The sequence below is a fragment of the Lepeophtheirus salmonis genome, chromosome 6 (assembly GCF_016086655.4).
Source record: "Lepeophtheirus salmonis chromosome 6, UVic_Lsal_1.4, whole genome shotgun sequence".
NCBI lineage: Eukaryota > Metazoa > Arthropoda > Copepoda > Siphonostomatoida > Caligidae > Lepeophtheirus > Lepeophtheirus salmonis.
In genome coordinates, this window is record NC_052136.2 from 20,658,627 (window position 1) to 20,670,845 (window position 12,219).

Genomic DNA, 12,219 nt, shown 5'->3' on the forward strand with positions numbered 1-12,219 from the left:
TTTATGGAATGACCTCAATAAGAAGCAATTTTTTATATTCTATCTTTAGCTCTGTTGTCGATATGGCATACCTCAAGTCGTCTTTCACATATAATTTATTTTGTTACTAGTTCTCAAGAATGATAAGTTGGGAGAATCAAAAAGTAAGTAGGTTGTTGCTTCGATATTCAACTGATTGTACCACAAAAAATCGGATATTTTATGAATTGATAAAAATATCTCAGACAAGATACAAAAAACCACATTTTTGGGGGAAAAACAAAACATTTCAGTGGTACAATACACAAGAATTGTTAACTATAGGTTAGAGCTGCACTTTGAGCTAAAGCCCAAAAGTGTGCCTCAGTTAATAGTCAGAAACGTCCCGACATTTTCTTATCTACATACAAGAAAACAAGACTAAAAATGTTGTTCAATCGTGGTTTTTGGTTTGCACCTTAGGATAAAAATAAGTTTGAGAAACAGAGCCTTCATTTGATTTATGAGAATTTATTTGGGTCCGATATAACGGTCTTTTAAATATACAGTTGAAAAGCTGCAACAGTTTTCCAACCTGCAAGGAAGAGATTTGTGTATATATGATAGACTTCATTTGGATTCCAAAAAGTATGAGATTTAGCTTAGGTGGAGATCCTTGTGTATACACAATTTTGACACGCTTCACATCGCGGCAAACTCTTTCATAGTCAGCACACAGTGAGACATAAGTCTAAAGAAAGGATGTGGGCTTAGAAATAACTCAGTGTAGCGTTTAAAAAGGAAAAAGGGTTTATGTATGTGATCTTTCTTCTTTTTTCGACAGTATTTAATTAGTCGAATTCTACGAAGGACGAGGGGATTAGAATTCATCCGAGAAAAACTACCAGACTTCATAATGGAGTAGAGTGGGCTCCTTCATTGGTAATGAGATACCAGGATCGAAACGATAAAGCGATCCATTCACGATGAATAGATAATTTAATATTTCAAAAAGGGATAATTTAAAAAATTCTCTATTTTAAAACTGGTATATGGATAACATTGTTTAAAAAATGATATTAAAGAAATTTAATTTATTTTATGTTGACAAATATAATGTTACTAGTGAGGAAGGAAAGTTTGAAGACAGTGACAAGGAGTTTTTAAATCCAAACTATCCATGGCAAATGCCTTTGTAATTTTTATTTAAATATTTATCTATAAAGTTAATAATTTCCGGGGGTTAAACCTTCTGTACCTTATGGGGTGAAATTTCCGTGGCAGGCTCTCAGATTATCTGTTTTTAAAACCTATTATCAACATGTTTTCCCTTTTTTTGCCTTGCCTTCACAGAATAAAGGATGTTTCCCATAAAATAGAAATCACCTCGGCTTATTTTAAAGTCAGGGACATGTTTCATTTTTTACATTCTTGAAATGTATTTAAAGTGTGTGTTTTTGTTTTTTTAAATGTTGTAAGTTAGTTCAAAATACCTAAAGTGATGTATCGTAGTAAGCCAAGAATTTCCATTAATTTAAATTAATTTTATTCAAATGTATTAAAAAAGAATATTATAAATAATAAAATAATGAACCAAAGAAGTAGTTCTATATTTAGGAGTTTTAAATATTTCATAAATCATCCTAACTCAGATAGTAATATGTTTTTGTATTATCAAGGAATATATTCAACTCATAAGTCATACTCAATTCTTAATAAACTAAATCAAAAATCGAGCCGGTCTCATCACTAACAAATAAAGGCTCATCATTCGGTCTGGAAAGGTGAAAAAGAAGAAAAGAAAGCTTTAAAACTGTACCTCGATGTGTAGATCATGACGAATTGGAAAGCAAAACATAACATCAAACGATATAATATATAATTATGATACTACAAAACAACTTAAAACATAAGATTTCCTGTTGATAAATCATGGTGTAACTGTTTTAATACGTGGATTCTTATTATAATATTCCTTCATCGTCGTCCTCTGAGACAAGACGCCACCAAGCATCCTCATTGCATTAAGTGAAATAATTCTGACGTAAGTACCTATTACATATAATTAATATATCATAACTTAATTTCTTATGGCGTCCATACAATGTTTTTTAAATAAAAACAAATAAATACTACTACTTGGAGTGGAAGAAAAAAGTTTAAAACATTCATTACACATAAATCAATTACAATTAGTATTCAAGATATTATATCTTTTGAGAAGTGTTGGATATAGTACATAATATATGTGTAATTTTTGTTGCCTCTTCTAAATTAATCATAATTAAAACGAAAAGAAATAAATAGGTTGAGTGATTTTTATTATGAGAGAACATATTCCGAGAACTTTTTATGATCATTGTATATATATTAAAATGATATATATCCTTAAACAATGAATTCTAATACTATTTGGAGGAGCACACGCTCCAATTACCCAACCTTTTGTGGTAAAAAAGATCATTTTTGATGATAAATTCGACTTGGCGAACTCATATGAACTTTGTACAGTTATGAGGCTATAATATTTATCGTACTTGTAGTTTTATATCAACATCACGTGGTATTTTCTTCAATTCTTCCATTTTGGGATAATATATGAAATTCTAAAAAAATGTTTTGGAGCAAAAAATGATAGATTTACTTAATGTATACACCTCAAAATCCAAGTAGATATATATTAGAGTTTTCTAAAGTAAACTTTTTAAAACAAATATCAAAATAAACATTTGAAAATAAATTGTCAACTTCAAATCGTATTTGTAAAGAGTTTGTAGTAAGTTTCATTGAAATAATATGACATTGATCTTCGAATAATAATGTAATTAATTCATGACGATGATTATGAACAGAATGAGATAGGAAACTTCATACAAAGGGAATCCATTACTCATATTCCCAATTCATGAGTGTAGAAGGATCAAAGTAATGTAATTTTAAGTAATTACATTTTATTTAGCCGGGAGTTATTAAAATTGTATGGAGTTTTGGAATGAGATAATATGAAATATTCATCCATTACTGTTACATTAATAAGGTAATTAATTCATTGGGATGAATTAGATTATTATATATGGTGAAGAAATAGAACCAATTGAAAACATTGAGACTGTATCAATTTTCTATATCCCCATGCATGAGCTTAAAAGGATCAAAATAATTTAATTTTTAGTAACTAAGTACATATAATTCCTATGAAGTAATAATTATGGCTGATGAGAGAGCTCGGAGTCAGTAGAGTCATGTATTTACTCACGGAGTAGGTTTGGAACAAAGAGAATATGTACCTTTATCTATGGTTTGAAGTTGCAAATTTTGAAATAGCTGCAGATTCGAAGCCAGTATCTCTAAATATTATAAATCCAACCTAAAGAAACTATTCCAATAATACTCTAGAAACTAAATTTAAATTCTCAGTCCTTAAAATTAGAAATAAAGATAAACAATTTCATTAAAACTAGACACATCTGAAAATAAATTATTCTTAATTTATGGTTTAGAACCACTTATATTAGGCAACTCCAAATTCATTTAACTAATTTTGCAAAACACTCTGCTCTACCGACTTTATGAATTAATCACATTAGTATCCAAAAATCAATCAAAGAATAATATTGAATATTAATTAATTATTTGAATGAAACTTACAACATAATGATCTTATATGAACTGAAGTTGATACTTTATTTTTGAAGGACAAATTTATCAGTTTAAATAATTAGTTTACTATTTTTTTTTAAGTTTTACTTTAGAAAACCCCTTAACATATATCTACTTTGATTTGAATTTTGAATTGTGTACATTCAGTCAACCCCTCATTTTTTGCTCAAAAACAACATTTTAGGATTTCAAATTCCTAAAATGGAATAGTTACTTAAAATACCACGTGGTTTAGATATAAAAATAGAACTTCGGCAAATATTAAAGCCTTATAATTGTACAAAGTTTATATGAGTGGAATTACCATCAAAAATGATGTTTTTTACAACAGGTTGCCTATTTGGAACTTATTCTCCTCCAGATAGTATTGGAGACATAGCTGTACATACTATAGAGTGATGGTATGATGAAGTATTTAAAGTTGTCAAAAAAGAAGACATAGTTGACCTAAACATTGGAAATGTAATAGTTCGGGGTATGTTAAAACATCGAATACCTTCTTTTTTTATTGTTTATTGTAAATTATGCCTTATTAACATAATTATATAAATTTAGAGATCTCAATAGGTTAATAAAGTATTTTTGAACATATTACTTTATGAAGTATATTAATATTTTATTCCAATTTTTAAATTTAAATATATTTTTATTTAGCCTTTCAAAATATTAATAATGGATTCTGACTTTAATTCGATTCAAGAATCAACCTTAATCCTGTCACTTTAACGTTTTACCAAATATTTTAGTAAAATATGAGATTAATACACTAAACTTAGTCTATGTCTGCTATTTTTAATGACTAAAACAAAAACAATTATTCTTAATAAGGATCATTCAAAAAAGTATTAAAGATCCCCTAAATATTTGATACAAATATTCATATTCCTGATAGACCTAAATAATCATATTGTGCTATTATTAAAATGATTAAGCGAAAAAGCATATCATTGTTGGGACATTCCTCACTCTCCTTCTTAATTTCATTACCAGCTTCTTGAGCTGTTTCTTGCTCGGGGTCACAATCTTTATGATTTATATGAGAATTGTTCCGATATTTGGAGGATTTTGTATAAGTTGCCGCTCTGGAGGTACAATTATAGGCCACAACCTGGAACTATATATTTTTATCTTATCTAAATAACATACACAAGTGGTAATGATGTGCGGGTTGATGTGATGTCATGACTAATGAGTTGTCTCTAATTTGAAAAAAAAATGCTGAATATTATATCTTTGCAATTGTTTTGGTCAAATATAAATTCTCTCTTCTCTGTTGTCGCCGTGACAAAGAATCCCCATTGCTATTACTCAGAATTGTCTCTCTATGTATTTTATCCCTACAATTTGCGTAAAGAACTTTTAGCTGGATAGTAGTCGACATAATAATTATTTTCAGTTTAAATAAAATATATATATATATATATTTTTTTAATTTTCAATTAAGTTTTTTTTTTTATATTTTTAAGTCCTACATTATATACAAAATAACAAGTTATTTTCTATGAGGAAATCTTTATTGTATTATTTTATGAGCTTCAAAAAGAAATATTAATGATCTAAATATTATTATTTCATTATTATCGATAATATGTTTTATATAATGTACACATTTATTATTTTTTTCTAAAAATTAATGTACATTTTAGATCCTATTATTCAATATATATCCTACATTTTGGATAAATCATCAATTCAGAACCGAAAAAACTTGCTCATAATTTATTCATCAATTTTTATGCGTAATAAATGTGATAAATTTTGATAGTTTCTCTTGGAAAATGATTCCAAATTCTGATGATAATTAGATAATTGATTAAAGTATTCCATGTATTTATATAAAAGTGAAATTATAGTACACGTATCTTATGGATATAAACTATATGTATGTATATAAAAATTATAATTGAAGGTTGAATTAAATATATCCCCTCCACGTCTATAAATTCAACCTTTTACGAAGAGAAAAACACATAAGATTTTATTACAGAAAGAATTCTATAATTATAATATAATAAATTACACAAGCCACTTATTAGTTACAAATTGACAATTTGTGTTTTCGTATAAAATCTGGTCTTTGATTATTCACAATTTAAAGAAATATATATTTCTATAAGTTTGAAACATTTATTAAGTATATATGTTTAGGTCGATTTTAGACAAAATAAACTTTTTTCTCTCAAATTTAATTTTAATTATAAATTTATGTAAAATTACTTAAAATATTGATTATTCAATCGGTTGTAAGCAAAAACAATGTTGTATAGCTCAAGTTGAAATATCTAAAGTTATATCATTTTTATAATAATAAATGTAACAGTTATTATTGACAAGTAAGAATTTTCTTGAGTTTTCTAATAAATTAACAAAATCCCTCAGATGAGAGAAACACAAAAATGTAATGATTTATGACAAGACTTGAACAATTTATACTAAAAATGTCGAAAATTACCTATTTCTAAATTTATAACTAATTGTAAGAGCACATTGAGTTTTAAATATATTTATAGTCTTAATTGTTTCGTTGTGCTTCATGTATTTATTTTTAATTAAGATTTATTTAATGCACTTTATATTTTTGCGTTGTTTTATTTTGTTATTGTAGTATGTACGAGTATATACAAACTGACAATTAATTATACAGATAGTTTGTACCAAACTTGATTCTCAAGTAATACTTACTTTTTAAGTGGATAAAGTATATTGCATTTAGGCATAGATGTATAAATTTGTCAATAACATTTCCGAAATAGAATATCTATATTTTGCAGATGATACAAATTTAAAGAGTAGCTAAGCTACACAAATTAATTTGTTTATTAAAAAAATTAGTTTGATATGAAAAAATTGAGGGAATAATAAACATTCAACAACTAAAAATGGTGGTTGGAAAATGCTTTTTGTGGCATGTTTCATGCTAGAAACCTGATATTGCATCCCAAGAAACCAATTTTTAAATTTTTGGATCCTGGGAAATTCCAAAATGATAAAGAAAATAATAAATTTTAAATACTGTTGAAATAAATGATATTTTAAAAAGAAAAATACATTTTAAGCTTGTCTTATCCATAGATACATTCGTCAAATATCATAAATGAATTCATCTCTCCGCTTTAGAAGGTGATATTATATACCTACATTTGTTTGTTTGTTTAGTAGGGACGTCATTGAGCATCATTTTTTGTACATTATTTGCTATAATGCATAAATCCTTACAAACTTAATCTCAAGTTAATCTTTAATATGTATTCAACTTTTAATTTTATCAATTACATAAAGGAAGCATGACATAATTAAGTCCAAGATTTTTTTTACTTTCATGGGAAATTATCGTAGTTGTAAAAACCTCATAAATTCCTGGTGATAAATTCACTAGCATATTTTTAAATAATATTATAATTCATTTAGGAATTGATGTGTCGTTAATAGTCCCCGAATTATTATTTGTTTGATCTCAGCAACCAATACCACCTAAACTTTGCTTAATTATGTACGTAAGTGTTACATAATATTTTCTTGAGAATTATACACCTTGATAATTATTAAATTAATAATAGAAGAATGAGATGAAATCCTATATACTTTATCTTCTTTAAGTGTATCTTACAAGAAGAGGCACACCGGAATACGGTTTAATAGAATATTGTTGGGGGGAGGGGGCTTATGTGCCTTTAGAGTAACGTGCACATGTATATTAGTAGTTCCCAACTGGAGCCATAGTGATTCGCTGTGTATCATCAAGGGGTTCGCGAAAGATTACAGGAATGATTAATTAAATATTCGTTGGAGCATTTTTTTAATTTATGTAGCATCAAAAAAGCTATAGGACTCCACTATATACATAGGAGACGGATGGATGGTAATATTTGGTCCTTCCTTCTTAAAAAAGGTCATAAATTTTTTAGATTTCTATAATAAAAGTAATCAAAAATGGGATTTTTTGAAAAATCCTTTCTCCCAAATATTCTTGCAAAATTAGTTATAAAATAGAAAAAAAGGTGAACAAAATAAAACGACCCGGCATTTTATTGTCTAAAAAAGTTCAAATGTTGGTATTTTAAATCAAACTTTAAAAAAGGAAAGAAAAGGGACTTACATATTTTCCCCAGCCACAGTGACTAAAAGGTTGAGAACCACTGATATATATAATATACATTACTATGCACAAATCCTGTACTAACTATAATTACATATGTATATGTATTTATGGGTTGAGTTAGGATGATATATTGCAATCATTATTATCTGTTGCCAAATTTATATTGTATATTTAGAATAAACATTTTTACAACTGATCCTATCAATGGCATGTCATAAATCATTCATTGAATTTCGTTGATTAATTAGTTAATTTTTAGTTGTGCGCAAATTCATCAAATAATGTGTTATTAGTCCGATCGGAATATTACTCAACATTAAACGCATTATCATAAGAAAAATGATCACCGAATGTCGTCATACTTTTTCTATTGCAATAAATATATGATATTAATAAATAACATACTCCTGCCCATAGCCGTCGTCTCAGAAAATGTGGAGTACTACTCAAGTCATTATGATAATTATACATATTATTATTCATTCTAATAAAATACAATTTTGTTTTTCTTTGTAGATAATGAGGACTATCCAATTACTCAGCCCATGTACACGAGAGTCGCGCGCTCCTCTTTGCGTAGCATCTTCGTTGACAAATGTTGTCAAACCCGTCCATAACATCGGTCAAAATTCTTTTGTAACATTTTCTAAATGTCTATCTTCAGTCTTTGGTAACGTGAGAATCTGTTAATTTAAACTTTCAACCAAAATCTCATTCTTATTTTTCCTCTAATATAATATACATATATATTATATATATAGCCATGAATATTAATCAAGGAGATTTTAAAGTAAAGGCATGGGAGTTATGTCGAGACAATTTGAAGGGTGCTTGGAGCGATGTATCGCCAGACAAGATCATTATAAGTCAGATTAGGTATGATTCATCTTTACTGTATAGTTTAAATATTTATAATCGATATAGACATTACACATGTGGATATTGACCTCTAATGTAGAGATCATTTCCCATAAAATATTCTGAGATCTTGTGTCAGCAGGATCACAGATGATCATGTTTTAAATTTATTATGCATTTATATTTTGTTTCGTTTTTAGTTATTAAATGTACCTCAATAAACTTATAAATTAAGTTTGAGGACCTTCAAGATTCTGCATAGATCCTCGATCTCCATCTATTTGTTCATGACTCTAATTATAAAAACGAATACTTTGACTAACGTAGTCTCATTCTTATACAAATCATATTTAATATTCCAAATATCTAGTGAATTAATTTATGTTCTTTAAAATGCTTAATATTTATTCATCCGTGCCTTTACGAAGGATAATAACCTCTGACAATTTGACCCTATTTTCTATTTAAGTATTATTAATTATGTTTTATTATATATATATATATATTTGGTAATTACGAAAGGGTTTCAGCAACTCTTTAGTTTCAAACATTTTGTTGGATTTTTTGGCGTCCTTACTTCATAGAATCTCATTTAAAACATTGCAAAACTTACTATTAAGAATTACATTTTAAAGCCTACACTTACTAAATTGTCACATTAAAGTACAATAAAATAAGAAATCTAAATAATTTATATCGATAAACTATTTATCTTTTATTGATAGTCTTTTTAATTTGGTTATTATTAAATTTTTAAATCCCAAAGTGCATAATTGACGAAAGGAAAACCTTGGGGTGCACGATTGAACAATCATTTTGGATTTATATGCTTGTAGGTAACAGAAACAGAAATTTTGGGCTCCAACTTTCTATCTATTGAGGCTCATTATTGTGACGTGGCGAAAATTTTGAGAAACACCGTTTTACATTATCCTATTTGAAATCCATACTTTAAATTTTAGTAGTAAGGACTTCGATTTCTGCATATGTGAATATTTTGGACATGGAAGAGACGCCATAAAACTATTTTTATATAATATCGATTATAATAATTACTCAATTGTAATAACTAGTTAATTATTCATCCAAATAATAATTTCAGCGATATGAATATCTTAATTTTTCAGTGGTGGTCTCTCAAACCTTCTCTACCACTGTTCACTTCCAGAAGGGATTCGATCTGAAGGTAATGAGCCATCAGAAGTACTTTTGCGTATCTTTGGTCGAAACTTAAAATCCAATTTGAATGTGGATAACGTTGTATTCTCTTTACTCTCAGAACGTGGGATGGGTCCTCATTTGTATGGAATATTTCCAGGAGGAAGATTGGAAGAATATATTCATGTAAGGGTGTCATTTTGAAATGAAAAATTTAATAGCTAATTTACATGCTATTAACAAATTTATATATTGATCAAAGTTCAATAAAATTATTATGTGTTTAGGTATTGGGATGTCGGCATCCCTTGAATCACAATCTGACATGTATGTCATTATAAAAAATATCTTTGTCGCAGATATAAGATGTAGTGATTAATGTTTTCATAATACTCTCATAATTTTGTTGAAAAGTTGATAATGTATTAAACAAACATGTGGGTTTTTGTAATTGTAGTTAAAGGTCAATATTAAAATTATACTTGTAACTACTTATTTTTTAAGATATTTTTTTTTATTTAAGAGAAAGATCATAAAGTCAAATTAAGGCGTCATTTTAAGATTTAAACAAATATATAACCCAAACAAGAAAATTAAAGATAAAATGTTACACATTCCAAATATAATATCTATTAATTTACCATATTTTTAAGTCGAAATCAATTTGTCAAAATCAAATAAGAGATCCTATGTATAGCTTAGCCATTGCCCGTAAGGTTGCCCGGATACATAGTATGGAAATGCCTATAAATAAAGATGGAACAAAGATTCGGCAAATGATGCAAAGGTACGATTCATATTAAAATCTTATAGAAATTAGATTTAATTTATTTAATTTAGCTACTTGGAACAGATAAATGACTTCAATATCGATGACGTTCATGATATAAAGGAAAAGACGATAGCTTCGGAAATAATGTCGCACGATCTTATTGGAGAAGTGAATTGGTTTTGGTACGTAAAAACAATGTTGAAATGAAATTGTCTTCATTTTTGTGTATTTTAATTCATCTAGGAATATGGTTCAACGCTTCAACTCTCCTATTGTCTTTTGCCATAATGATTTAACAGGAGGGAATATCTTAGTAAAAGAAGAAAAAGTTGGTTCAAGCGATGATCAAATTGTTCTTATTGACTATGAGTATGCTTCATATGGATATCGTGCTTTCGACATAGCCAATCATTTCTGCGAATGGATGTATGACTATAGCAATAAGGAATATCCACACTACTATGTTGTTCCTGAAAAATTTGCTAGTAAAGAATCCCAAATGAAATTTTTTAATGAATATCTTAGTAAACAATCTGAAATTCAAAGCTCTGAAAAGATATTTCACTCCAAAAATCAAAAGAAACCCCATATGAGCAGGAATTCCTACTTTGAGCGAAGAGTTGAAGCTCTATGCAATGAAGTGCAACACTTTATATTAGGGGCTCACTTATTGTGGACTCTTTGGAGTATGGTACATTCCTGTGACACTGAAATTAAGTTTGGATATATGGTAAGTGATGCTCAAATTCGTTTTGCGTTATTTTATAAATTTTTTCCCCTTTATTTTAGCATTATGCACAAGAGCGGTTTAATCAGTATTTAGACCTCAAATCAAAACTAGGATTTATGAAGTAACGGATAAAGTTTCATAATTACTGGCTATCACAATATATCTTCGTACTGATACGAAAAACGTGCTATAAATTTCCTATTATTTATTTATTTTCAATTGAGAATGAATTTACATGTATTTATATTATTTAGGGAAGCATTTTATTATTTTTGATACTTGGAAAGTTATGATATTGTTTAATATGTTTTGTAATTTTTTTTTTTTTTTTGTTATAAGCTATTTACATACTAGATTTTCCATTAAAATTTATTTTAAATATTCAGTGAAGCTGTGTTCATCTCAATTTTCTTATTTTAATCGGCAAAGTATTTAAAAGTAGGAAGATATTCCTACTTACTCTTTGGATATATGTACATAAATTTTTACAGTTATACTTTAACTTAAGGGAATCCAATTATTCAATCTGTGATAATTAGCAATATATAAATTGTTGAAATCTTCGTGAGTGTAAATTTAAAAAAAAGGTATATTTTGGTAACCTATTAATGCTCTTATTGATTATATATTTTGGAAATTCAATTTTACTAAAACTATAAAATATCGAATTACAAAAAAATATGGAATAATTACTTTAGTAGTAGTATTTATCGGTCTATTAACGGTGATTAATCCTAGATTACTCATACATAGTCACTACTAACATCCCCACTCCCACCTAGATCCTGTATATGTCTAGTTTGTCTTTTAAGAGATTAACCTTATTATAAATTGTGATCAATTAGAAAACCACTCTGGTACGTCGCCACAAAACTCAAAACATTTGATGAGGCTTAGTAATAAAAATCAAGCCGACTTTTTAAAATATGAAATTGGCTCGGGTTTATCGAATTTGTTCGATTTTTTTTATTGTTTCTATCGAAG

At 27.7% G+C, this 12,219-nt stretch overlaps 1 protein-coding gene across 6 annotated transcripts; it reads left to right on the forward strand.

Moving 5' to 3' along the window:
• The first annotated feature begins 1,744 nt into the window (after window positions 1-1,744).
• LOC121119949 (choline/ethanolamine kinase) lies at window positions 1,745-11,620 on the forward strand. 6 transcript variants are annotated; one of them, XM_040714798.2, is made up of 10 exons: window positions 1,843-2,002; window positions 7,977-8,167; window positions 8,234-8,387; window positions 8,479-8,593; window positions 9,703-9,761; window positions 9,855-9,919; window positions 10,387-10,520; window positions 10,574-10,687; window positions 10,749-11,235; window positions 11,295-11,620. In XM_040714798.2, exons 2-10 carry the CDS (start codon window positions 8,150-8,152, stop codon window positions 11,358-11,360), a joined length of 1,212 nt encoding a protein of 403 aa, XP_040570732.1. In that variant the 5' UTR covers window positions 1,843-2,002; window positions 7,977-8,149; the 3' UTR covers window positions 11,361-11,620. The 6 variants fall into 6 exon arrangements, with proteins under 6 accessions (XP_040570731.1, XP_040570729.1, XP_040570730.1 ...); XM_040714795.2 differs by having other exon boundaries at window positions 1,774-2,002; window positions 9,703-9,919; XM_040714796.2 differs by having other exon boundaries at window positions 1,784-2,002; window positions 8,135-8,167; window positions 9,703-9,919.
• Window positions 11,621-12,219: the final 599 nt, after the last annotated feature.

Excerpts from the sequence above, each read along its gene's own strand:
- LOC121119949 (XM_040714795.2), top strand. Across the intron at positions 10,688-10,748 it reads GGAGAAGTGAATTGGTTTTG|GAATATGGTTCAACGCTTCA; the intron begins GTACGTAAAAAC and ends TAATTCATCTAG. Across the intron at positions 11,236-11,294 it reads AAATTAAGTTTGGATATATG|CATTATGCACAAGAGCGGTT; the intron begins GTAAGTGATGCT and ends CCTTTATTTTAG.